A 27,553-nucleotide genomic window follows, 5' to 3' on the forward strand; every position below is an offset into this window, starting at 1 on the left:
GGGAAGGCCGCGGGGCATGCTGGGAGCCGTAGTTCCGGGCGGGGTGGAGCGGGAAGGCCGCGGGGTATGCTGGGAGCCGTGGTTCCGGGCGGGGTGGCGAAGGAAGGCCGCGGGGCATGCTGGGAGCCGTGGTTCCGGGCGGGGTGGAGCGGGAAGGCCGCGGGGTAGGCTGGGAGCTGTAGTTCCGGGCGGGGTGGAGAACGAAGGCCGCGGGGCATGCCGGGAGCTGTAGTTCCGGGCGGGGTGGAGCGGGAAGGCCGCGGGGCATGCTGGGGGTCGTAGTTCCAGGTGGTCGGACTCGGATTCCCAGGGCCCCTCACGGGGGGCGGAGCGGCTGCGGCCTGAGGAGCCGGCGGGGCCCGAGCGCTGCAGCGACCCGGGCTGGAGTCGGAACCGCCGCGGCCTGAGTCTGAGGGAACCAGGCCTAAGGTGGCGGCGGCGGCCATGCGGAGCTCGCGTTTCCCCGGCCCTTGAGACCCGGAGCCGCCGCTTCCCCCTGAGCGCGGCCGCCGAGGAGGAGCCGGAGCGTCGGGACCCTTCCTCCCCCCGGAGCCGTCCCGGCCCGGCCCGCCCCCCCCCCCGCCCCCCACCTGCCCCCCAGGCCGCCCCCCGACCGGAGTCGCCCCTTAGTGTCCCAACCCGGTTCCGCCCCGGCCCCGCCTGCCCCCCAGCCCGGCCCCCCCTCTCCGGAGCCGCCCCGCCCCTTCCCCCCCACCCGAGCCGCCTTTCAGTGTCCCTCCGCTCCCGGAGCCGGCGGGCCCGCCCCGCCCCGCCCCGCCCCGCCCGGGAGGATGCTGCGCTGCATGCCGCCGCTGTGGCGCTGTAACCGGCACGTGGAGGCGCTGGACCGGCGGCACTGCTCGCTGCAGGCGGTGCCCGAGGAGATCTACCGCTACAGCCGCTCCCTGGAGGAGCTGCTGCTGGACGCCAACCAGCTGCGGGAGCTGCCCAAGGTCAGCGCCGGGGGGCTGGGGCTTCTCCTGGGGGGCGCGAGTCCCCGCCGGGCCGGCCCCGCCCAGAGCTGAGGCTGTCTGGGCAGGTCCGGGTTCGGTCCGCCCAGCTGGAGGAGGGGGGTTGTTACACGGGCAAGGCAGTGGGTGAGTGTGGAGATTGTAGGGGCAGGGGTCAGAGGAGAGGAGCGCGGGGTGATGAAGCGGGTGCTCTGCCTGCTGTCGGGGGAAGGATACTGGAGGAGCACTTGAGTGGGGTATGTGCATTCCCTGGGGAAGGCCTCCGAAGCACTTGGGTTGGGGGCGCAGGTGATGGGGAGCAGTAAGGCCAGGTGGGGGTGGTACACTGGTAAGAGTGAAGTGTGTGTGTGTGTGCAGTTGTGGGGATGGATATCAGAAGAGTGCTTTGCTAGTGAGCAGAGCAGGTACTAGGGTAAGGCAGTAGGAATAGCAAGGGGGTACCGGTAATGGGGAGAGGGGAGATAGTGGTAGCAGTGGGGTTGTGTACCACAGGTAAGAGGAAGGCTATCTAAGGAGGCTCTGGAAGGCATGGATAGAATATAAATAGAAGGAATTGGAGCATGGGGGCAGGGAATGAGGAGCTGGAGGGATTGTAGTTAATTCATCTTTATTTCGGTGTAGAAACTTTCCTGAAAAAACCCAACCCATTCAAATTTTGGGATCAGTGGGAAAGGCTCTTGGTCTGGTTCAAACTTCTGCCTTCTCTTGGGGCTGAGAGTGCTTTGAACAGGCTTGACCCCCCCCCCCCCATCCATTTAGTTTCCTCAACTTCGTCTTCAGGGTTGGTGTGGGGGTGGAGGGAGCTTGGTAAAAGTCTGAATAAACGTACCTCACATCCTCCCAGCACCTTTTCCGTTTCACCTGCTCTTGTTACCTACCCCTTGGAGAATCCTGATGTGTGTAAAGCCAGATTTCCTCTATGGCGGCTGGACTGGGCTCTAGCAGCTTGCACTGATAGATTTGATTTGTGTGTTAGGAGCATTTGTCCCTCCTGGTGGTGCTGTCCCATCCTGGGGACTTGCTACCAGAGCTCTCTCTGGGTATGTCTATACTACCTGGGGGATCGGCGGGCAGCAATCGATCCAGCGGGGTCGATTTATCATGTCTAGTCTAGACATGATAAATCGACCCCTAAGCGCTTTCCTGCGAGAGAGGCGCAGGCGGAGTCGATGGGGGAGTGGCAGCAGTCGACTCACCGTAGTGAAGACACCGCAGTGAGTAGCTCTAAGTACGTTGACTTCACCTACGTTATTGTCTACACTTACAGCAACCAGCGGCATAGCTGCATTTGTTCTGGTGCTGCTGTAGTGCTTAGTGAAGATGCTATCTAGGCTGACGGGAGAGCTTCTCCTGTTTGCATAGCTAATCTACCTCAGTGAGAGGTGGTAGCTATGTCGCTGGGGAAGCCCTTACATTGACACAGCGCTAGGGGGTTAGGTTCGTATAACTACATTGCTCAGGGGTGTGGATTTTCTACCCCTGAGCAATGTAGTTATACTGACATAAGATCAAACCTTAGTTTGAAATGTTAAGTTCTGTGTGGCCTGATAGCTTTAGTCCCCTGAATTTTTTTTAGGTTTTTATAGTTGTCCTGTGCCCATCACCATAGTGCCTGAGTTCCAGGAAAGGAAGTACTCAGTTTCCCACTGACACCTGCACTTTTCAGCCTTTGTAGGATGACCTCTGCAGGACTGTCAGTATGCACAGCAGCATACAGCAGGGGGACAATAGCGGGACCCTGTGCTGAGGGGCTTAGTTTGCAAGCACAGCTAGTCAGATTCTTGCATTTGAGTTGGGGGGCTCTTGGATCATTTAATCCAGTCTCTGTGACCAGTTCATGGTGGATTAAATGCAATACTGAATGGCATGAGCATAGTCTAGCAAGAACATTTTGTTACAGGGCTGGGAGGAGCTTGGCCAACAGAAGCTCTTCCATGCGTAGGGAGAGTCATAAAATTAGGCACTGAGTCTAGACTGGGTGGGTGAAAGAGTTGATGGGGAGCGGTCAGAAGAAGCTTTGGTGGAGCAGAGAGAGCGGGACTGTGTAGGAGGGAGGAATTGGGCAGGGATTGAAAGTAATAGAGAAGTGACTTGGCAGCTGCGTCTTGGGGGGGGTGGATGGGAGATGTGAGGCTGGAGGCTGCACTAGCAGGTGGGAGATGATGGAAGCCTAGGCAGGCAGGAGCTGCTTCCTTTGTCCACGGGCTGGGCTCCTGCAGCTCTGAGCCCAGCCGTTTGAAACCCAAGGTCAGGCAGGGCCTCTGCTGGGACAATTAAGACCAGCTTTTATTTTGCTGGCAAACTAGGGCCTGGGTGGAGGCTTCTGGGTTTTTATTTACTTCCGTGGAGGAGTAAAGGTGCTCCTTCTAATCTCTCAACACCAACTCAGCCCCTCCCTGGCATGGAGGGAGACAGCCAGCAAAGATTCATCAATGGCTTCAGCTCTTCTCCTCCAGCCTCTTGTACTGCCATATTGCACTCTGATGCCTTTGGAAAGGAGGGTTGGCAATGAGCAGGTCTCCTTGGTCTTCATGTGGAATTCTCTGTATCTCAGGCCTTGTCTAAACACACAAGTGGCAGTAATTTAACAAATTCAGCTTAGAAACTTTTTGGTTGATTGGTGCTTGAATCTGTTAGGAATCAGTTTAGTTAAATTGGCACAACCTTTGCGTTTCGACATGCCTGTTTCTCTCTAAGGCTTGGTCTACACTTGGGGTGTGTGTGTCAATCTAAGTTACGCAACTTCAGCGACGTGAATAACGTCACTGAAGTCGACGTACTTAGGCCTACTCACCATGGTGTCTTCACTGCGGTGAGTCGACTGCTGCCGCTCCCCCATCGACTCCGCCTGCGCCTCTCGTGCTGGTGGAGTACCGGAGTCTAGACTAGACGCGATAAATCGATCCCCACTGGATTGATTGCTGCCCGCCGATCCGGCAGGTAGTGTGGACATACCCTGAGTTCGGTGTGTATGCTGCGGCACCTGCTGCTATAGTGGTCCTGTCTGAGGGCTGAGGCTGAACAGCTGGTTTCCTCACTCCACTTTCATCCCTTCCCCTCTGCCACAGCTTTCCCTTTCGTCAAACCCTGGACAGTGTTGACTCTGAAGAAGATTTCAGGGATAATAGTGGACAAGCAACTCAACATGAGCTCTCCCTGCGATGCTGTGGTAGAAAAAGCTAATATGATCCTTGGATATATAAACAGGGAGTAGGAGTGGGGTGGTGGTTTTAAATCTCTATACAGTATTGTTGAGACCAGTATTGGAATACTGTATCCAGTTCTGGTGTCCACATTTTAAAAAGCAAGTTGAAAAATTGGAGAAAAGACACAAATGAGTCAAGGGATGGCAAAAATGCCTTACAGTGAGAGATTGAAAGAGCTCAATCTATTATAGTTTTTATAAAAAAAAAAAAAAAAAATATGAACTGGCTTGATTGTAGTGTATTAGAACCTTGAGAGGAGGGAAATATCAGGTGCTCTTCTATTGTTTAATATCTTTATTAATGATCTGGAGGATGGCGTGGACTGCACTCTCAGCAAGTTTGCAGATGACAGTAAACTGGGAGGCGTGGTAGATACGCTGGAGGGTAGAGATCAGATACAGAGGGACCTAGACAAATTAGAGGATTGGGCCAAAAAAAACCTGATGAGGTTCAACAAGGATAAGTGCAGAGTCCTGCACTTAGGACGGAAGAATCCTATGCACTGCTACAGACTAGGGACCGAATGGCTAGGCAGCAGTTCTGCAGAAAAGGACCTAGGGGTCACAGTGGACGAGAAGCTGGATATGAGTCAACAGTGTGCTCTTGTTGCCAAGAAGGCTAACGGCATTTTGGGCTGTATAAGTAGGGGCATTGCCAGCAGATCGAGGAACGTGATCGTTCCCCTTTATTCGACATTGGTGAGGCCTCATCTGGAATACTGTGTCCAGTTTTGGGCCCCACACTACAAGAAGGATGTGGAAATATTGGAAAGAGTCCAACGGAGGGCAACAAAAATGATTAGGGGTCTGGAGCACAAGACTTATGAGGAGAGGCTGAGGGAACTGGGATTGTTTAGTCTCCAGAAGAGAAGAATGAGGGGGGATTTGATAGCTGCTTTCAACTACCTGAAGGGGGGTTCCAAAAAGGTTGGAGCTCGGCTGTTCTCAGTGGTGGCAGATGACAGAACAAGGAGCAATGGTCTCAAGTTGCAGTGGGGGAGGTCCAGGTTGGATATTGGGAAACACTATTTCACTGGGAGGGTGGTGAAGCACTGGAATGCGTTACCTAGGGAGGTGGTGGAGTCTCCTTCCTTGGAGGTTTTTAAGGCCTGGCTTGACAAAGCCCTGGCTGGGATGATTTAGTTGGGAATTGGTCCTGCTTTGAGCAGGGGGTTGGACTAGATGACCTCCTGAGGTCCCTTCCAACCCTGATATTCTGTGATTCTATGATTCTATTCAGTGGAGAGAGGCATAACAAGAACCAATGACTGCAACTTAAAGCAAGAAAATTCAAAGTCTGTGCCTAACAGTGTGGTTAATTAACCATTGGAACAAACTACCAAGCGAAGCTCAACCTACTCAGCTTAATAAAGAGTAGGTTGAGGGGTGACTTGATTACAGTCTACCTACATGGAAAACCAATATTTAATAATGGCCTCTTCAGTCTAGCAGAGAAAGGTCTAACATGATCCAATGGCTGGAAGTTGAAGCTAGACAAATTCAGACTGGAAATAAGGTGTAAATTTGTGTCAGTGAGGGTAACTAACCCATGGAACAATTTACCAAGGGTCATGGTGTATTTTCCATTACTGACAATTTTTAAATCAGGATTTGATGTTTTTTCTAAAAGATGTGCTCTGGGAATTATTTAGGGGAAGTTCTATGGCCTGTGTTATAGAGAGGTCAGACCAGATGATCACAATGGTCCCTTCTGGCCTCAGAATCTATGAAAGTGGTGAATTCTCCATCTCTTTTGATATCTTCATATCAAGACTAGATTATTATTATGATCCTTATTGGCCTTAAAATATATGAAAATGAATCTATGAAATGTGGATTGATACCCCCATTTGTGGGGGGTTCTGAGGCCAGAGTCAAGATCAGTGTGCTGGGCAGTGTATAGACACATGGGATACACCAAGGAGTACTCACACTAATGTGTGCTTTGTCCTAGAATAACAGTAGAGGTGAGCTGGGAGCAGCTATGCAGGCTGCTGGGTACTCAGTTACATTGAACTGAATGGCAGAAATCTTTCTTCCCAGGGTGGCCTTCATGCCTGTTATATGGGCCCTCTACAAAGCCAGGAAGGGTGGAGGCAGAGAGATGGGAAAGACTAGTTAGGTCCTGTTCAGTCCTTTCTCAGGGACCAGTTGGGGTTTTCATTGCACCTGCTGAATCTCTCCTCTCAGTCATTTCACTGGCTAACGTCCTGCACCCCCTGAGATACAGGCAGCCCTGGGCCAGCTGCCTGCTACATCTTTATATATTCCAGGATCCCCTTGTCAGCTCCTTAGTGTGATAGTTATTCTCACAGAATCTCCCTCCTTTACCTGCTAGCCAGACTGTGACTTACTCAGTATCTCAGAGGCTCTAGAAATGGTTGGGTCCCTTCCCCACTGATTGCTGGACCCACTTTTCTGTGCTATGTTCATATAATCCCTCCTTACTCCACTTGACTGCAGTAATTCATTCTGTTTTTTGCAGAAGTATCTGGCTGTGTCTCCTTGAACCATCCCATTGATAAATATAGGGAGCAGTGTAGTGAGAGGTAATGATAGCTGGACAGTCCTGTGCAGGGAGGAAGATGGACTAGGTGACCTATGGGGCTTGTCCAACTGTAGATCCTGTGACACTTCGTTACCTCTCCTCTTCCATTTGGCTTCAGGGCATTTTAACCATGTCTCTGAGCCAGTTCCTTGCAATCCACCTTCCCATTCAGGGCCGGCTCCAGGCACCAGCTTAACAAGCAGGTGCTTGGGGCGGCCAAGGGAGAGGGGTGGCACCTGTGGCATATCGGGGGCAGCAGGTCCCTCACTCCCACTAGGAGTGAAGGACCTGCCGCCGCCGATCGCGGCTTTTTTTTTTTTCCCCACTTGCCGCAGCCGGTCGCGATTGCGATCGCGGTTTTTTTTTTTGGTTTTTTTTTTTTTTGCTTGGGGTGGCAGAAATGCTGGAGCCGGCCCTGTTCCCATTCCCTGCATTCTTCATTTTCAGGGGAATTGTTTGTGCCTAATGGTGTCTGAGGAGCCCCCACTGCTTCCTCCCACTGAGGGGGATTTTAACTCTTCTTCCCAGGGCCCCTCATGAGATTTCTTCATTCCCCCAAATTTGCTTCGCTGCATTCTAAGGCCTTGTGTTCCTGCACTCTCTGAATGCCGCACTCCTTGCTGTGCTAAGTTCAGGCTGCGTGGGGTCATTGACCCCCAACTACCCTGTCATTCTCACGTTCTCAGACCATTTCTTCCTTTCAGAGGTAGATCTGATTTGGTATTTGTAGTGTGGTGCCACACAAAGACCCCCCTGAGGAACTGGGCCTCGTGGTGCTGGGTGCTGCACAAACACATAGGGTGATGTGACCTCTGCCCTGAAGAAGTTGTAATCCAATTGGAAACGATGCACCAAGTGTGTGTGAGCAGCTATTGCATAACCGGATGGTTCTCAATCACTGACAGTTGTTTTGGTATAGTTCAAGCAAATAAAATCCTGTAGTCGTGACCGCTGCTCAGCTGCCTGTTAATGGCTGATTCCTTGTAGGAGTCCTGGCAGAAGTAGATCTGGAGAGGATTTGGAAGGAGGGAGTAGTACCTGATGGATCAGTGCAAGAAGGGCCTTCCCTACGTAAGGATGGCATGGAAGAAAGCATGAGGATATTTGTGAGAGCAGTTGACACATGGACCTTCATGGCTGGCATCATTGAGGGGAAGGGTGTGTGTGATAGAGCAGATAAGCAACGAGGAATGGAGATCTGGATATTTCTTGGACTAATTTGTAAATTTTTGCTTTGTCAACTGTGGACCACCCTCTGCTATGACCTCAAGCTAAGCAGGTTCAGGCTTGGGCAGTACTTGGATGGGAGATCTCTAATGAATTTCAGGGTGCAGCAGTATGAAATGTTGGTGCCTCAGCTGGCACTCTTCACTCTGAGTCAGTGACAGACCGTGCCCCAGTGTGGTGCTATAGGGGTGCTGTGCTCCATGGAGTGGTAGTAGGGGCTGTCTTTACTGTGTCAGTGCTGACTGTAATGCCCCAGCATGGCACTAGGGGGTACTGTGCTGCTGATGCTACTGTGTCCCACATGAGATTTAAATTGAGGCCCTGAGCAGTTGTGGTCAGTAAAGATCCCACAGTACTTTGTGGGAGTGGAGTGTTAGCCCTGGTCAAATTCTAGCTTGGGGCTTTTCTTTTCACAGCCTAAATTCCCTTGAAGTTTAATCTGGACCTGGAAATCCACTTTGTTTCTGCTCTAAACTCTTGTATAATGTTGCTGTTAGCTGTGAAACAGCTGCTGCATTCCACCCCAGAGGGGGGCTACATTCCCAGTTCCCTGCTGAGGTGCCTGTGAAGTGTCAGCTGGTGAGCCTTGGGCTCTGAGACTGCTTGCTTTGTGTCTTAGCTGGAATCTTTTCCTGGCATTTAAGTATTTTCATGTATTTGAAACACATTCCTTAGAGCCTGATACGTGGGGTTAAATAGCAGGAAATCCGGCTGATCTGCATTACAGGGGTCTGTGTCACTGCTGCCAAGGAGCCGTCAGCCCACGGGTGTATGGGTACTCCTCTGCTCTCAGCCCATGTGCACATACCCCTCCCATTGGTTTTGGGGTTTTGTACTCTGGTGTGTGTGCGTGCTTGGAGCATCGTCTGCTTTTGTCTTGTTCCGTGTGCTGCAGCACTGGTGAGTGTGTCCTACCTTTGCTCTCCTTACTGCAGCCCTAGGTTCTGGTGAGCGCTGCTGTGCATGTGGTTTTGTTGCTGCAGAGCATCAGCTGTTTCTGCTCAGGGCTCTGTCACTGAGCTGCGGCCTTTGTTACTGGTTCAGTTGTCCTCTCGCTGGCCTAGCATCTCCCCCACCCTGGATCTGCACCCACTTGTGCCCGGGTCTTGTCACATCTTGTTATCTAACCAAGACTGGCTGGATCTGATCAATATTATGATGCGGGGACCTCCAAGGGACACCAGGTACTACAGGGACTGGGATGGGGAGCTGACTAGGGGGTGCTCTGCTATCTGACTCATAAGAACAGCCATGCTGGATCAGACCAAAGGTCCATCTAGCCCAGTATCCTGTCTTCTGACAGTGGCGAATGCCAAGTGCCCCAGAGGGAATGAACTCCAAGCTGACCAGGTGCCAGTCCTGTGCTAGGGGTGCTGTGATGCTGGAGATGTCTTTCAAATGGGACTTAAAACCAACATTCTTATCTTTCATAGTTATTCGTGGTCCTTCGGGGTTTCTCGCAGGAGTAGGTGTGCTAACTAACCCCATTGTTTTGACAAAATCTCAGTTTGGGTAATTCCATCCTACTTCTCAATTCCCTCTGCCCTTTCACTCTTCTAAGCTGGTTTGTAGTGTTACGCTATGGCTCTTAAGCAGCTGCTGTATCCCAACAACAGAGGCGGCGGCATTTTGGCACCAGGTGCGGGATCCCTGTATGAACAGCTGCTGTTCAGAGGGAGTTGCATTTCACAGATTATAAAGCCAGAACGGAGCACTGTGATACTCTAATCTGACCTCCTCATAACACAGACTATAGAACTTCACTAAAATCATTCTTGGTTGAACTAGAGCATATTTTGTAGGAAAGCATTCAATCTTGATTTAAAAATGTTGATGATGGAGAATCCATTATAACCTTTGGTAAATTGTCCCAATGGCTAATTACCCTCAGTATTAGAAATTTACGCCTCTGAATTTGTCTATCTTTCACTTCTAGCCATTGCTAGACTGAAGGGTCCAATATCAAGTATTTGTTCTCCATGTAGGTACTTATAGACTGTGATCAAGGTGCTCTTTAACCTTCTCTTTGTTATGCTATAACAGATTGAATTCTGTGGTCTCTCACTATAAAGCCTATTTTCTAATCTTTTAATCATTCTTGTGGCTCTTCTCTGACCCCTCTCTACTTACTCAAGAACATCCTTCTTGAAATGTGAACACTAGACTGGACACAGTATTCCAGCGGCAGGTTCACGGTGCCACGTACAGAGGTAATACAACCTCTCTAGTCCTACTTGAGATTCCTGTGTTATGCACCCCAGAATTGCATTAGTATTTTCTATGCCAGGTGATCCTATGCATCCCACCTGCCTTCTCGAGGGTTGAATTTAATGGCTGGAGAACCTTTGTAGTACTCTGACAGGCAGCCCTAGAGCAGGGCAAAGCATCCCCATCTCTCCCACTGTAGCAGGAGGGGCTGGGTTAAGACAAACCACAAGCAGTGGGTGAAAGTGAAGGGGGACTGGCATGGGAGTGCACATTGTTTGGGACTCCTCTCAGTGCCAGGAGGGGGGTGTTGGAGTTTGAAGTAATGTGGTGCTTAGGCTCTACTCTCCCTGATCATTAGCATGTGTCGGCAGAAGGATGGGTCACTGCTAGAAGCCGGACTGTTACTTTGCATCCAATGAAGTGGGTTTTACCCCACGAAAGCTTATGCCCAAATAAAACTTGTTAGTCTCTAAGGTGCCACATATCAGAGGGGTAGCCGTGTTAGTCCGGATCTGGATCTGTAAAAAGTAACAGAGGGTCCTGTGGCATCTTTAAGACTAATAGATGTATTGGAGCATAAGCTTTCGTGGGTGAATGCCCACTTCATCAGACGCATGGGACTCCTCAAGGACTCCTCGTTGTTTTTGCTGATAGGGACTAACACGGCTACCACTCTGAAATTTGTTGAGGCAGATTATGTAGCCTGCAGGGACTGGCTGGCTGAGTCCCCAAATGTGCTAGGGTCCTCCTTGACTCCATGGCCCGGGTATGCAAGGAGCTGGCTCTGAGCACAGTTGATTGTAGGGGAGAATCTTTTAGGGATGATCTGATCTTGTCTGTGCTCTACAGTCTCTGCTCCCAGCCCTGCTGGGTGTCACCTATGCAGCCTGCCTTCCCCAAGCAAGAGAATTCCACCTACGCAGCCCAAAAAGAGACAGTTACTACTGGCTGCTTCCTCTGTCGATCTGGCGTCATGCTTGGCCCCACAGTCCCCCAGGTTAGAAAGGCAGAAGTGCAGGTTTTGCAGTACTGTTGACTTAGCCATGGGCCACACCCAGCAGATTTTATGCCGTGTGTTTGAGACAAACTTGCAACATACAAAGGTCCACATCTAACCGGGAACAGAGGAGTGGAAAATAATCCCTGAGAGCACCTGGAGGAGGAACCACATGTGTGACATCTGACTGCCAAGCTCCTGACTGTTGTCTGAGCCTCCCCACTTCAGTTGAGTGACAGACATACAGTTCTGCTGTGTTACTCCTATGAGCTCTGTGAAGCCAGCCTGGTCTGGCCCAGGAATGGGGCGGGGTGCTGGGTGCTCTCTGTCTGAGCACTGTGTAGCCAGCCTGTCCCAGTAATTGCTTGGAGAGCTGGGCTCTATTCTGGCTCACGAATAGCAGGGCAGCAGAACTGTTAATTAAGTTCTAGCTACAGGATCTAATCCTGCCCTTAGTTACGTGTGTGTTGTCATGCTGAAGTCAATGGAGCTGCATCAGCAGAGCTTGGCCTGAAGAGTCTCCTAAGGCTGATGAGCTGTAAACAGGACAGAGTCTGCCTTGTTATTCGGATCCCAGGCAGGGGAGATGTTTGCAGAACTGGGATCTGGAAAAACAATGCCTGTTGATTCGATTTCTGAGAAGGGAATTGAGCCAGAAAGCCAGAAATTGTTTACTGCCGAGCAGAGCCCAATATACCTGTGCAGCCCTCACTCTGGGCCTCGTTCGCATTGCAGCCTTTGGGTCACATTGTGGTGATGAAGTATTATTTAATATGAAAGGGGGAGAGAACCAAGAGCTTCTCTGTGGCTGGTGGAGCCTGGGAATCCCCTCACTCTGAAGGGCAGAGCTCAGTCGGCTTTAACAGTAGCGCTTTGAACCCAGTGGGCCCGGCACAGCTCTCCTGTAGTTGTAAAGAACTTGTTTACAATGCAGGTCGTACACAGGTCTCTAGCTGTCATACTGGTTATCTCCTACCCATTCCACCTCCATGTCTCAAAGAGGTTACCCCATACAGAGAGCTCCATCTTCACCATGGCTTCTGCAGCTGTTCTGACTCAGGGCGTCTTTGAAATGCTGTAAGGCAGCAGAGTGTCCCCCTTGCTGCTCCGCTCCAGTTGGGAGTCCCCTCTCATGGGGGCTTAAGGACAAAGCATGCCGTGGGTTTGACTCCAAACCCACTTCACTCAGCAGGCAAACGTCACCCCAAGCGGATGGCATTTGATACATGCCTCCCCTCCCATGGTCCCCGCTGTCTGCTAGGAGGGGTCCAGACTGTGAGACCAGTTTCCCGGGAGCTGTCTGTGTTGCAGAACAATGCGTCTCATTCTCCCATGCAGAATTGGAAAGGGGACTGGGGAGCCCTTCCCCCTCCCACCGAGGGATGGCTCTCCTCACTGTGTGCAGGCAGGAGAGGGTGGGGACTGTCAATGAGATGAAAGTGGAGGGATAGAAGCAGTGGGCTGCTGAACCCTTGAGTGTTCGGGAACAAAGGCCCCTCTGTGCTGGAAGAGGCTGCTGTACCTGATGAGAGGGCTGGACTGGTTATTGAAGTGTGAAATGGGCAAATTCAGTAGCGCATATGAGGGTCAGACACCGTATGGCAACCTCCCAAATCACAGCTCTGTAACCTTGGCTAGGGACCCACTCTGTTCCTGTGTTTCCGGAAGCAATCTGACAGGGGAGGCGGAAGGGCAGCTAATGCTATAGTCTCTGACAGAACAGGCCTCCTTCAGCCCCTCTGCAGTATTTTGGAGAACCGATTCAGAAAAGGAAGAGTTGTGAAGCCGACCTGGGCATCTGGGAAGAGACTGGTATTCTCCCCACCCCCTCCAGAGAGAGAGTTCTAGGGACCGGTAACCCAACGGTCAAGGTCCTCCCCACCCTCCCTCTTCTTTGCCTCTCCTTGGCTCTACGTGAATAAATTACATTCCAACCCAAGGACTGGCGCAGGGCACAGCAAGGGCTGGCATAGCGTCCTGTTACTGTGTAATTTGAGGAAGGGCACTCGGCTCTGACGATGCCATCCTGGCGCTGTGGCTCCAGTTTCCTGTTGCCCCATTGGCTGTCAGGCTGACCCCCAGCAATTTGTAACCATTTAGCTCTGTATCCTCGCTTCCCCCCACCCCATCACACCAGTGAGTCCAGCTAGCACTGTATCCTTCCCCCTCCTCCTGCTGTCCCACATCAGACCAATAGACCCACCTCTACAGTGCCTCGTGCTGGGAACCAGCAAGTCCTGGCACAGTCACACACTGGTGGACTCATTTAGGGACTGTCCCTTTGTGGGAAAGGGCTGCCCGCTGTGCTGTGTGTGACTGACTGTTCTGGTGCTTAATCCTGTCTGGAGAATGGCTGGCTTTTCAGGGACTGCCCTGGGATTTTGTTGTTGCTGGGAAGCTGCCTCATTCATTGGCAGTTCAAAGAGCTAGTCTTATCCTTTTATCCACTGTCCCTTTCTCCTTGTTCATTTTCCACCGGATCTGGTTGAATGAGTGACTAGTGGAGGGGGCTGAGCTGGGTTGGGGGCTCTCTGTGGGAAGTGGAGGGTACTGGGGGATACTTTCAAAATTCCAAGCATCCCCTTTTGAGGCTGTGGCTTCCCAGTCTTGCCCCCATCAGATTGTCCCAAACCCTAGAGACCAGTTGCTTGTAATCCTGAGGGCTTTACTGACATTAACGCAGGCAGCCAGAGGGGCAGGGTTGGGGAATTACAGAAAGCAAATAAGTCAGGAAACCCGAGTAACAAAGGGCTGATGTGGGCACCTTCCCCACAGACTGACTGTGAGAGGGGTGCTCTGAAGTGGCCCTGTGGATGAAAGGGTGCCTGTGGGTAGAAACTGAGATGGCCCTGGTGGTCTTTGTGACTCTGTCCCTCTGATGCAGGTTGGCTTTGGCCTTTGTCAATCCTGGAGGGGCCTGAGCATCTAGCTTTGGAGACACTGCTATGGGCTCCCATAGCAACTCCTTTGCAGTTGTGCTTGGCTCACTGGGCACCTATGATAGTCTTACTCCCTGAGGAGGATATGTACAAACTCATCAAGCCCCTTATGTGTGGCTGGAAGCTGCTGCCTGAGTCCTAGGTTGGGTGAAAGTGTGTGTGTGTGTGTGTGTGTGTGTGTGATAGCCGGAGGATAGCTGGCCTCCTGTCCTTCCCTAATAGGCTGTTACATGCCCAGAGCCCTCCGTCCGTCCCTCCCTCCCCCCTCTATTGAGTATGGGGTGTCTGTTACTCTAACATGGTATGTGACAACCGTAGGCATTCAAGGGGCTGGTCATGGCTCCAACCCACAGGGAGCTGGGGATCTCTCTTGCTCCCCAGGCCCTTCAGTGAGACCCACCTGCAATAAAGGTCTGACACCCGAGAGAGCTGGGAGGAGATGGCCTCAGCCACGCATGACTTTAGCAAAGGTGATGTCATACGGCAGGAGTCACTATCCATTCCTTCCAGGGGCTACTTTCCTGATGCAAATAATCAAATACCATTAGCCAAATCTTGAGCTGGAGACTCACCCAACCCATGATTAAAGTGCAAACGGAGCAAAGCTTTACTGAGGCCTGCCATACACACCTAAAGCCTGTTCTGGCATAGCTGTGTCAATCAGAGGTGCGAAAAACCCACAACCTCTAGCCACGGAGCTATGCTGCCAAACCCCGGTGTACATGCCACAGTGCCAATGGACGAGCGCTTCTGTGGGCGTAGCTAATCTCATTCAGGGAGGTGGTGGTCCTGTCCTGGCAGAAGTCTTTGTTAGCATTTGCTGGATCTGCCTCGGGGCTACGCTGCCATAGGCTGTGTAGTGTAGACATAGCCTTAGACTGTGAGCTCTGTGGGGCAGAAACTGTCTTTTGGTTTGTGCAGTAGTAAGCACTACTGGGGCCCCTACATGCGATTGCACTAAATAGTAGGGGTAGTATGGAGGTCAGGGTACTGGATATCTGTCAGTAATTACCATCTCTGAGGCTCAATGGCTCTCTCATCACAGGTCCACTTTTTCTGTTCCTCTGCAGTGGTTTGTTCTGCTGCTGAGGTGGATCTGTCACCTGGCGCGCGTGTTTGCTGTCCCTGATGTTTCGCTGTCAGTGATTGGCTGGGGGTGTGTTCCTTCTGCGAGCAGCATTCTGGATGTCCTCAGAAAGCAGAGCTCTAGTGTCCTCTGGCTTTGTGGAGATGTCTCAAGTTCCTCTCATTGTACTGACCCTCAGGTGTCATGAGGTGTGACACTGGTGCTGCTGGTACAGCTGTTTCCTTGGCAAGTTGTCTGCTGCATTCTAGTTTGAAGCTAACATTCTTCCTACTTACAGTGGGGTGGAGCGTAATTGCTTGGCATTCTTGTCCTAGCATTTCTTCTGTTCTAGTTTCCTGGTGTTTAGTGCTTTTTTTATTTATTTATTTATTTATTTATTTATTTAAAATGCTGTCAGGGTCAATTCTCTCTGACTCTGGAAGCTTGTTAGATGTTGGCACCAAGGTTTTTGTTCTTTTGACAGTGAGGTGCATTGTGATACTATAACAATACTAAAGATGGCTTCCTTGACGCTCATGACCAAACTGTGGTTTATAGCGTGTGGTGAGGAGCAGTGTGATTTGCAGCGGCTCAATTTCAAAACAGCTTGAATGACTTAAATCTAGAAGATCTGCCCCAACCTTGGACCAGTGACTGTCAGAAATCTCTCATGTAGATTCAGTGGCTCTTTTGCATTGTTTCCTGTGTTTGATTGCATGCACACGCACACACACACACACAAACGTTGACAGCAGAATTTATATCTAGTTAGAATAAGGCATCTCATGCTCTGTTTCCCTTCTCTGTACTCAGATGGCCGTGGTGAACTGGGTTAAGCATGTGACCGTATTACTGTAGTGCCTCGGAGCCCCAGTCACGGACCAGAACCCCATTCAGCTAGGTGCTGTACAAACAAAGGAAAACACAGTCCCTGACCCAAAAAGCTTACAGTCTGTATAAGACAAGAGACAATGGTCGGGGGAGTACAAGGAAACAGTGAGTCAGTATAAGTCAGCATAATAGGCTGTGGTCTTGGGGCTGTATTATATAGGCCTCATAGCAAAGGAGCGTTTCAAGGAGGGTTTTGAAGAAGAACATAAGAACGGCCAGACTGGGTCAGACCAAAAATCCATCTAGCCCCATATTCTGTCTTCTGACAGTGGCCAATGCCAGGTGCTTCAGAGGGAATGAACAGAACAGGTAATCATCAAGTGATCTATCCCGTCGCCCATTCCCAGCTTCGGCACAAACAGAGGCCAGGGACACCATCCCTGTCCATCCTGGCTAATAGCCATTGATGGACCTATCCTCTATGAATTTATCTAGTTCTTTTTTGAAGGAGGATAATGAGTTAGTTTCGTGGATGTTTAGCGGGAACTTCTCCCAAGTGATTGGCAACATGGGAGAAAGCACAAAGGTGCTTCTTTGACAACCTAACGAGGGCAATGGATGTTGGAATTGACCTTTCAATAGTGCATGAGAGATGATAGGCAGGGGGGATAAGACGTTAATGGCCTGGAAAGTGAAGACAAGTAGCTTTCTCCAAGGCTGCCTTGTTTTATGACATTTCTATTTGCCTTCACCTTTCTTGGGGCTGTTTTAATTCCTTTGTCACTGGGCACATATACATAACTAATTTCAGTGAGCCTGATCTCACATTTGTTCTGACTCCTTTGGTACACTGCAGAAAACACTGCGAGAGATTGTGTGATGATTGTGTAGTTGTCATCACCCCACATTTGCAGCTCCTCAACAAATACTTCAATCCTATGCAGATCCTCAAAGGACTAGGATATGAAGCTTTGGTGACCTCAGGTGCTGAGACAATCCTGAAGAGATGTCACATGGACATATCTACCTTATACAGACATGCAGCGTGGTTCTGCCACAGGGTTGGCTTATTTTGTGCCTGCTATATGAAACAAGTCCAATATTTGACTTGAACAGGGGCTGTTATGATTGTGTTACTTTCAGCTCCACTGATGATTTTGAAATTCACTTATTCACCTAAACAACAAGGAGTTCGGTGGCACCTTAAAGACTAACAGATTTATTTGGGCATAAACTTTTGTGGGTAAAACACCCACTATTTGTGTACACTAATTTTGTTGTCTTAATCAGCCTTAACTGGGAGAGGGATAAACCCTGAGCACTTGCTGTTTACTTGCACGTCCTGTTGACTTCAATGGGAGGTGCAGCTGCTCCGCACTGCTGAGTAAAAGCCCTTACCTTGTTTATCCTTCTCTCTTGTGGGTTTATAGTCTACATTTCTCAGCAGCCATGTACCACTTCTGAAAAAGGGAAAACTTTTTTTTTTAGACTGACCCACCTTTGAACAGTAGTTTAAAATCTCAAACTGTGTTTCAGGAATAGAGCTATAATAATTATTATTAATGGAGATATCCCATCTCCTAGAACTGGAAGGGACCTTGAAAGGTCATCGAGTCCAGCCCCCTGCCTTCACTAGCAGGACCAAGTACTGATTTTGCCCCAGCTCCCCAAGTGGCCCCCTCAAGGATTGAACTCACAACCCTGGGTTTAGCAGGCCAATGCTCAAACCACTGAGCTATCCCTCCCTGTATTAATAGTGCATCTGCAATGTTCCTAGCTTTGCTGAGCTGCAGCAGAGTAATTGACATGCTGGAGCCTAGCAAAGCTTCTGAACATGAACAGAAGTATGAGTTGACCATATGCAGACTCAGGCAGAAATCATGGCATCAGTTACACTTGGGTCACAGTTTGTTGTTTTTCTTTGCAATCATAAGGCCTAGAATCTTATTTTTTGTAAATGGAAGCTGAGATGCTGCAGAAGTTAATGGCACTCACCAGAGAACACTTTGGACTTGCTGCAGGAAATAGAAAATCAAATTTCCTGCCATTGTAACTAGTTTTTATTTTTATATGGCTTATTGTCAAAATATTTTTAAATAAAGTTCAGCTCTGACTCTGAGAAATGGATGTGCTATCTATCATTAAATACAGCTCATTCCTGAATGGGAAATTGTGTGCAGAACTGATACTTGTCCACTGCTGTGGAAGTTTTTTGTGATACTTTAAATGGATAAGGACAAGTGCATAGCAAACTGCATTTTACTATGAATTGAGATAAACATTTTATGTACAAAGTATGTACAGTTATTTTGTAATGCATTTACAGTCAGCTCTACTCCTGAAGCAATACTGACAGGGCTTTAATCGTTGAAAACTATTCCGGTAAGACCTGGTTGTGATGGTGCTGCCCGTGGGAGCCAGCTGAGGTCACTCAATTAGGGTGAACTGCAAACAAAACGGGGCAAACAAACCCCAAATGCTGGTGGTTATTTCAATACTTAGATTTACCAAGCCAGCACAAAACAGCTTCTATAGTACCTCACTGGTTACTCAGAAGTCCAAACAACGCAGTTCCCTTAAAGTGCCCAGCCTCAGGCCTCCGTCCAGACACCTGTCAGATATGATGATGATTACTGAAAATCTGATCTCATCATATAAAAGAAAAGGTTCTTCCAACCCCAAAGGATCAGCCACACACCAGGTCCAATGATAACTTAGATCTTACCCAAAATACACGCTATAGCCAATTCTTGTTAACTAAACTAAAATTTATTAAAAAAGAAAAGCGAGAGAGTGTTGGTTAAAAGATCAATAGACAGACTTGAATTCAATTCTTGAGGTTCAGATACATAGCAGAGGTGATTTTGTAGTTGCCAAAAGTCCTTTTAGATGTAGTTCATACATTATAGTCCAATGTCCATATTCAGGGTGACTTCAGTCAATGACTGGGGATTTCAATTCTTGAGTTTTCCCCCTCTTGAAACCCAAAGCAGATCTGAGATGAAGTAGGATCATGTCCCAGGGTTCTTATACATTTCCAGCAGCCTTTTGGCCTGTGAAAACAATAGGCTTAATTCTCCTTCTCTGAAACATCCTGGCAATTAACATAGGGTAATCTATCCATTAAACAGTTCAGATACAGGTTACCTCAACCTTCAAAGAGACGTATAGACAATAATACTCTTTCACTAAAAAGTATCATCATAAATGTTAATATTCCTTTTTTGATCTTTGAATTAAAGTTATAGCAATAGACAAGACTTGTTTGCTTACATCACAAGACCTGAGCAAACATCTACCCTTGAGATCTTTAACGATGCAGACTTGCATTTCAAAGCTCTATTCATTTACATATCTTCCTAACCAGTCCTTAAGGTTCACCCATGGGTCAGGTCAGTCTGAGTTAATTAACTCTTTCTGGCCCTGTCACCTTCCAATTAAATATTATATTACACTCATAACGTCACACTGGTCTACAGGTAAAGTTTTACTGGCATATTGTTCAATTCTCCTGTCACTTGGATTGAGGAGTGTTCAACTAGTGTTGACTGAAGTTATGGGTTTATTTGTTTTTATGGCTTCTCACATGAGACGTGAGTCGGATTCTGGATTTGCAAATCCAAGTGCATGTATTGCAAGTGTAGTTATTGTTGGATGGGAGGGTTTGAGGTATTGGCCTTATGATGTGTTTTCTCTTGCAGAGACCTCAAAAGTGGACACAGCCTCGTGTTGCAGACCTTTCCATCTGGGTCTGTCTAGTGCAATGCGTTCCCAGGTTTTAATGTCTGTCTTGCATGCTTTGAGGTTAGCCTTTGCGGTGTGTTTATATCAGAGTATGGGTCGAACCTTAGAGCAAGTTCCTGTGCTCAGCTGGCAGTAGAATACCGCTTTTGGTATATGGGAAACCTCCATGCGGACCATGTGTCCGACCCAGAAGTTGAGCCCTGATGAGCATGTTCTCAGTGCCAAGGATTTGGCACCTCTCAAGGACTTCAGTGTTAGGGATCCTGTCCTGCCATTTGATGTTGCAGATGGATTCTGGGCAGCAAAGGTGGAAGCTCTCTAGCTGTTTGATGAGGTATTGGTAGAGCGTCCATTTCTTGCAGACGTAGAGGAGCGAGGCAGACTCCATGCTCCTTCTAGAGCCTGTGGGCAAGCCTGCCAAATGCCAAGCTGGCCTTTGCCAGGTGCTGAGTGATCTCATCCAACATGCCATTGCTGGAAAGTATATTGCCCAGGTAGCAGAATTGCCTTGACTGAGCTGAGTGGTGTGGTGTTAGTTGTGATGATGAGATCACAGTGCTCATGATACAGGTGGTCTGGTTCTGACTGGTACATGACCTATCTTTTTCAGGCTGATTGTGAAACCGAAGCATTTTTAGGCATAGGCAGAGCTGTCCACGATAAGTGGAATGTCCTTGTGTCTGTACAGTGAGGGGATAGATGTCAGCAAACGGGAGTCTCTTAGCAGCTGTTCAGTTACCTTGTTGCAGGCCCTGAGTTGCTGCACACTGAATAGACCCCCCGCCCCCATCCAATCTAAACCAGATGTGCACACCTCTGTCAAAATCCTGGAATGCAAACAAACAGGGAATTGGTCCTGCTTTGAGCAGGGGGTTGGACTAGATGACCTCTTGAGGTCCCTTCCAACCCTGATATTCTATGATTCTAAGAGCATGGCTGAAAAGACAGTGGCAAAGAGGACAGGCGCCATTATACATCCTTGTTTGGTGCCGTTGGTGACGGGGAAGGCCTGAGTCGCCACATTCCATCATTCTGGCCATCATGAAGTGAGCAGATTACAGCAATAGTCTTCTCTAGACAGACTTATGTGTAGTGCTGGGGAGGAGCCGGTGGTCATGGTACATGTAGGTACCAATGACATAGGGAAGGGTAGGAGAGATGTCCTGGAGGCCAAATTTAGTCTGCTAGGGAAGAGACTGAAATCCAGGATCTCTATGGTGGCATTCTCAGAAATGCTCCCAGTTCCACGCGCAGGGCCAGGTAGGCAGGCAGAGCTTCAGAGTCTCAATGCGTGGATGAGACGATGGTGTAGAGAGGAGGGGTTTACATTCATTAGGAACTGGGGAAACTTCTGGAATGGGGGGAGCCTATACAGGAAGGATGGGCTCCACCTAAACCAAAGTGGAACCAGACTGCTGGCACTAAACATTACAAAGGTTGTAGAGCAGTTTTTAAACTAGGAGATGGGGGAAAGCCGACTGCTGCAGAGGAGCATGTGGATTGGACAGAGACTTCTCTTAGGGGAGAGTCTAATGATAGAGAATCTCCAGGTTATTGTCAGGAGCAGAGGATGGAAGAGGATAAAGTAGGGGCCAGATCAGATGATAAACATTCACATAAAAAAGAGTCTGATACATCAGAAAAGGGCAGACAAATAAACAGTGACAAGTTTTTAAAGTGCTTGTACACAAATGCTAGAAGTCTAAACAATAAGATGGGTGAACTAGAGTGCCTTGTGATAAAGGAGGATATTGATATAATAGGCATCACAGAAACCTGGTGGACTGAGAGCAATCAATGGGACACAATCATTCCGGGGTACAAAATATATCGGAAGGACAGAACAGGTTGGGGGGGGGAGTGGCACTATATGTGAAAGAAAATGTACAATCAAATGAAGTAAAAATCTTAAGCAAATCCGCATGTTCCATAGAATCTCTATGGATAGAAATTTCATGCTCTAATAATATAACATTAGGGATCTATTATCGACCACCTGACCAGGACGGTGATGATGAAATGCTAAGGGAAATTAGAGAGGCTATCAAAATTAAGAACTCAATAATAGTGGGGGATTTCAATTATCCCCATATTGACTGGGAACATTTCACTTCAGGATGAAATGCAGAGATAAAATTTCTCGATACTTTAAAGGACTGCTTCATGGAGCAGCTGGTACGGGACCCCACAAGGGGAGAGGCAACTCTAGATTTAGTCCTGAGTGGAGCACAGGAGCTGGTCCAAGAGGTAACTATAGCAGGACCGCTTGGAAATAGTGACCATAATACAATAGCATTCAACATCCCTGTGGTGGGAAGAACATCTCAACAGCCCAACACTGTGGCATTTAATTTCAAAAGGGGGAACGATGCAAAAATGAGGGGGTTAGTTAAACAGAAGTTAAAAGGTACAGTGACTAAAGTCAAATCCCTGCAAGCTGCATGGGTGCTTTTTAAAGACACCATAATAGAGGCCCAACTTCAATGTATACCCCAAATTAAGAAACACAGTAAAAGAACTAAAAAAGAGCCACCGTGGCTTAACAACCATGTAAAAGAAGCAGTGAGAGATAAAAAGACTTCCTTTAAAAAGTGGAAGTCAAATCCTAGTGAGGCAAATAGAAAGGAGCATAAACTCTGCCAAATTAAGTGCAAGAATGTAATAAGAAAAGCCAAAGAGGAGTTTGAAGAACAGCTAGCCAAAAACTCCAAAGGTAATAACAAAATGTTTTTTAAGTACATCAAAAGCAGGAAGCCTGCTAAACAACCAGTGGGGCCCCTTGATGATCGAGATACAAAAGGAGCGCTTAAAGACGATAAAGTCATTGCGGAGAAACTAAATGCTTTGCTTCAGTCTTCACAGCTGAGGATGTTAGGGAGATTCCCAAACCTGTGCTGGCTTTTGTAGGTGACAAATCTGAGGAACTGTCATGGATTGAAGTGTCACGAGAGGAGGTTTTGGAATTAATTGATAAACTTAACATTAACAAGTCACCGGGACCAGATGGCATTCACCCAAGAGTTCTGAAAACTCAAATTTGAAGTTGTGCAACTGTTAACTAAGGTTTGTAACCTGTCCTTTAAATCGGCTTCTGTACCCAATGACTGGAAGATAGCTAATGTAATGCCAATATTTAAAAAGGGCTCTAGAGGTGATCCTGGCAATTACAGACCAGTAAGTCTAACGTCTGTACCGGGCAAACTAGTCGAAACAATAGTTAAGAATAAAATTGTCCGACACCTAGAAAAACAAACTGTTGAGCAATAGTCAACATGATTTCTGTAAAGGGAAATCGTGTCTTACTAATGTATTAGAATTCTTTGAAGGGGTCAACAAACGTGGACAAGGGGGAGTCAGTTGACATAGTGTACTTAGATTTCCAGAAAGCCTTTGACAAGGTCCCTCACCAAAGGCTCTTATGTAAATTAAGCTGCCATGGGATAAAGGGGAAGGTCCTTTCATGGGTTGAGAACTGGTTAAAAGACAGGGAACAAAGGGTAGGAATTAATGGTAAATTCTCAGAATGGAGAGGGGTAACTAGTGGCGTTCCCCAAGGGTCAGTCCTCTGACTGATCCTATTCAACTTATTCATAAATGATCTGGAGAAAGGGGTAAACAGTGAGGTGGCAAAGTTTGCAGATGATACTAAACTGCTCAAGATAGTTATGTCCAAAGCAGACTGTGAAGAACTTCAAAAAGATCTCACAAAACTAAGTGATTGGGCAACAAAATGGCAAATGAAATTTAATGTGGATAAATGTAAAGTAATGCACATTGGAAAAAATAACCCCAACTATACATACAATATGATGGGGGCTAATTTAGCTACAACAAATCAGGAAAAAGATCTTGGAGTCATCGTGGATAGTTCTCTGAAGATTTCCATGCAGTGTGCAGAGGTGGTCAAAAAAGCAAACAGGATGTTAGGAATCATTAAAAAGGGGATAGAGAATAAGACTGAGAATATATTATTGCCCTTATATAAATCGATGGTACGGTCTCATCTCGAATACTGCGTACAGATGTGGTCGTCTCATCTCAAAAAAGATATACTGACACTAGAAAAGGTTCAGAAAAGGGCAACTAAAATGATTAAGGGTTTGGAACGGGTCCCATATGAGGAGAGATTAAAGAGGCTAGGACTCTTCAACTTGGAAAAGAGGAGACTGGGGGGGGGGGATATGATAGAGGTATATAAAATCATGAGTGATATGGAGAAAGTGGATAAGGAAAAGTTATTTACTTATTCCCATAATACAAGAACTGGGGGTCATCAAATGAAATTAATAGGCAGCAGGTTTAAAACAAATAAAAGGATGTTCTTCTTCACGCAGCGCACAGTCAACTTGTGGAACTCCTTACCTGAGGAGGTTGTGAAGGCTAGGACTATAACAGAGTTTAAAAGAGAACTGGATAAATTCATGGTGGTTAAGTCCATTAACGGCTATTAGCCAGGACGGGTAAGGAATGGTGTCCCTAGCCTCTGTCTGTCAGAGGGTGGAGATGAATGGCAGGAGAGAGATCACTTGATCATTGCCTGTTAGGTTCACTCCCTCTGGGGCACCTGGCATTAGTCACTGTTGGTAGACAGGATACTGGGCTAGATGGACCTTTGGTCTGACCCGGTACGGCCTTTCTTATGTTCTTATGAATTTATGAAGGCGTTTCCATAGGCCCTGGCGATTCACCACATAGAAAGCTTTGGTTAGGTCAACAAACACCATGCATGGGTGGGTCCTTATCCTCTTCATGAGCTTCCTCTTGTATTTGTTGGGCTGCAAAAATCATGACCCTAGTGCCACAATCAGCATGAAAGCCGCACTGTGACTTTGGATACACTGAGTTTGCTAGGGAAGAGAAGAGTCTCTTGAGGACAGCCAGTGCAAGGATCTTCCCCACCATAGACAGCAGTGAGATTCCACGATGGTTTTCACAGCTAGGTATGCTTCCCTTCCTTTTGTATAGATAGACTATGAAAGCTTTCTTATACTCCTGGGCCATGGTATCCTGTTCCCAAATGGTCTTAAATACTGGTGAGTTTCCTGACCAGGTGAACACCTCCACATTTGTACGCTTCAGGTAGAATGCGGTCAGGGCCTGGAGACTTGCCTGTGCAAAGCTGCTTGATGGTCTTGGTAACCTCCTTTAAAGAGAGTTACACAGACAGCTCCTCCAGGACAGGATGCTGTGGGAGTGAATTGATGGCTTTGTTGGATATAATGGATTGATAGTTCAGGAGACTATCAAAGTCCTCAGCCTAGCTCAAGAGAATATCACCTTTGTTTGTGAGCAGCTGGTTACCATCTGCTGTGAGGACAGGGGCTGAACCACTGGATTTTGGGCCATACACAGCACAGAGACCTTTATAGAAGGCCTTCATGTCATGCTTATCAGCCACTTTCTGCAGTTCTAAAGCCTTCTGCTCCCACCAGTGGTTCTTCATTAGCCTCAATAAGGCTTGTAATGTACGTGTGGCCTGATAGTACCTGGCCTTCTTCCTTGTTGATTTCTTGTCCAACATGCAGGACTTGTGAGTAGTATGCCTGGTTTCCAGTAGCCACTCTCTCTCAGGGTCATTCTCATCAAACCATCCCTGGTGTTACAGCCTGACAAAGCCAAGAACCTTGGATGCTGTATTATGTGACATCTCTGAGCTTCTGTCAGGTTGCCACAATGTCTGTGGAGTTCTCTGGATCCTCAGCTAATGCAGTCTCCTGTGTCTGCTCCAACTTTTCTTGTTTGCTGGGGTTTTTCATGGCAGCCACACTGATCTTCTTTGGTGGTCGGAGGCATCTTTTGGGGCACTCTGGTGAGAAGTGTAGCAACATGATGCTTCTCACAAGTCGATGGTCTGACCAGCATACAGCATCTCTGAAACAATGGGTATGTGACGCTGACAGACCAGCTCAGTTTGGCGACATAGGCTATTTCGCGTGTGTGTGAATTTCAAAGAAATGTTAAGTGTATTAGTATACACGGACCAATTTACTCATAAAAAGAACAAGGAGTACCTGTGTCACCCTCAGCTCCCAACTAAAACCTCTCCAGCGCATCATCAAGGATCTACAACCTATCCTGAAGGACGATCCCTCACTCATAGATTTTGGGAGACAGGCCAGTCCTCGCTTACAGACAGCCCCCCAATCTGAAGCAAATACTCACCAGCAACCACACAACAAAAACACTAACCAAGGAACCAATCCCTGCAACAAAGCCCATTGCCAACTCTGTCCACATATCTATTCGAAGGACACCATCATAGGACCTAATCACATCAGCCACACCACCATGTTCACCTGCACATCTACCAATGTGATATATGCCATCATGGGCCAGCAATGCCCCTCTGCCATGTACATTGGCCAAACCGGACAGTCTCTATGCAAAAGAATAAAGGGACACAAATCAGACGTCAAGAATTATAACATTCAAAAACCAGTCGGAGAACACTTCAACCTCCCTGGTCACTCAATTACAGACCTAAAAGTCGCAATTCTCCAAGAACAAAACTTCAAAAACAGACTCCAGCGAGAAACTGCAGAACTGGAATTAATTTGCAAACTGGACACCGTTAAATTAGGCTTGAATAAAGACTGGGAGTGGATGGGCCATTACATAAAGTAAAAACTATGTTCCCATACTAATTTTTCTCCTACTATTACTATTACTCACACCTTCTTGTCAACTGTTTGAAATGGGCCATCCTGATTATCATAGATTCATAGATTCTAGGACTGGAAGGGACCTCGAGAGGTCATCGAGTCCAGTCCCCTGCCCTCATGGCAGGACCAAATACTGGCATTCCTTCAGACTTCTCGGTGAAGACCGAAACAAAAGTTATTAAGCATCTCTGCCATTTCCAAGTTTCCTGTTACTGTTTCTCCCTCTTCACTAAGCAGTGGGCCTACCCTGTCTTTATTACCCATACTTCTCGCATTTCATAGATTCTAGGACTGGAAGGGACCTCGAGAGGTCATCGAGTCCAGTCCCCTGCCCGCATGGCAGGACCAAATACTGTCTAGACCATCCCTGATAGACATTTATCTAACCTACTCTTCAATATCTCCAGAGATGGAGATTCCACAACCTCCCTAGGCAATTTATTCCAGTGTTTAACCACCCTGACAGTTAGGAACTTTTTCCTAATGTCCAACCTAGACTTCCCTTGCTGCAGTTTAAACCCATTGCTTCTTGTTCTATCCTTAGAGGCTGAGGTGAACAAGTTTTCTCCCTCCTCCTTATGACACCCTTTTAAATACCTGAAAACTGCTATCGTGTCCCCTCTGTCTTCTCTTTTCCAAACTAAACAAACCCAATTTTTTCAACCTTCCTTCATAGGTCATGTTCTCAAGACCTTTAATCATTCTTGTTGCTCTTCTCTGGACCCTTTCCAATTTCTCCACATCTTTTTTAAAATGCGGTGTCCAGAACTGGACACAATACTCCAGCTGAGGCCTAACCAGAGCAGAGTAGAGCGGAAGAATGACTTCTCTTGTCTTGCTCACAACACACCTGTTAATACATCCCAGAATCATGTTTGCTTTTTTTGCCACAGCATCACACTGTTGACTCATATTTAGCTTGTGGTCCACTATAACCCCTAGATCCCTTTTTGCCGTACTCCTTCCTAGACAGTCTCTTCCCATTCTGTATGTGTGAAACTGATTTTTTTTTCCCCCTAAGTGGAGCACTTTGCATTTGTCTTTGTTAAACTTCATCCTGTTTAACTCAGACCATTTCTCCAATTTGTCCAGATCATTTTGAATTATGACCCTGTCCTCCAAAGCAGTTGCAATCCCTCCCAGTTTGGTATCATC

The 27,553-nt window shown here is 47.9% G+C and overlaps 1 protein-coding gene across 1 annotated transcript in view; it reads left to right on the top strand.

Annotated features, from left to right (window-relative positions):
* Nucleotides 1–764: 764 nt before the first annotated feature.
* The window catches only part of SCRIB (scribble planar cell polarity protein), a gene marked incomplete in the record, with an annotated part of 213,321 nt that continues 186,532 nt past the window's right edge, over nt 765–27,553 (top strand). Inside the window, 1 exon segment of the mRNA XM_034763808.1 lies at nt 765–953. Coding sequence (XP_034619699.1) covers nt 792–953 — 162 coding nt within the window.

This window comes from Trachemys scripta, chromosome 2, assembly GCF_013100865.1.
Source record: "Trachemys scripta elegans isolate TJP31775 chromosome 2, CAS_Tse_1.0, whole genome shotgun sequence".
Classification (NCBI taxonomy): Eukaryota; Metazoa; Chordata; order Testudines; family Emydidae; genus Trachemys; species Trachemys scripta.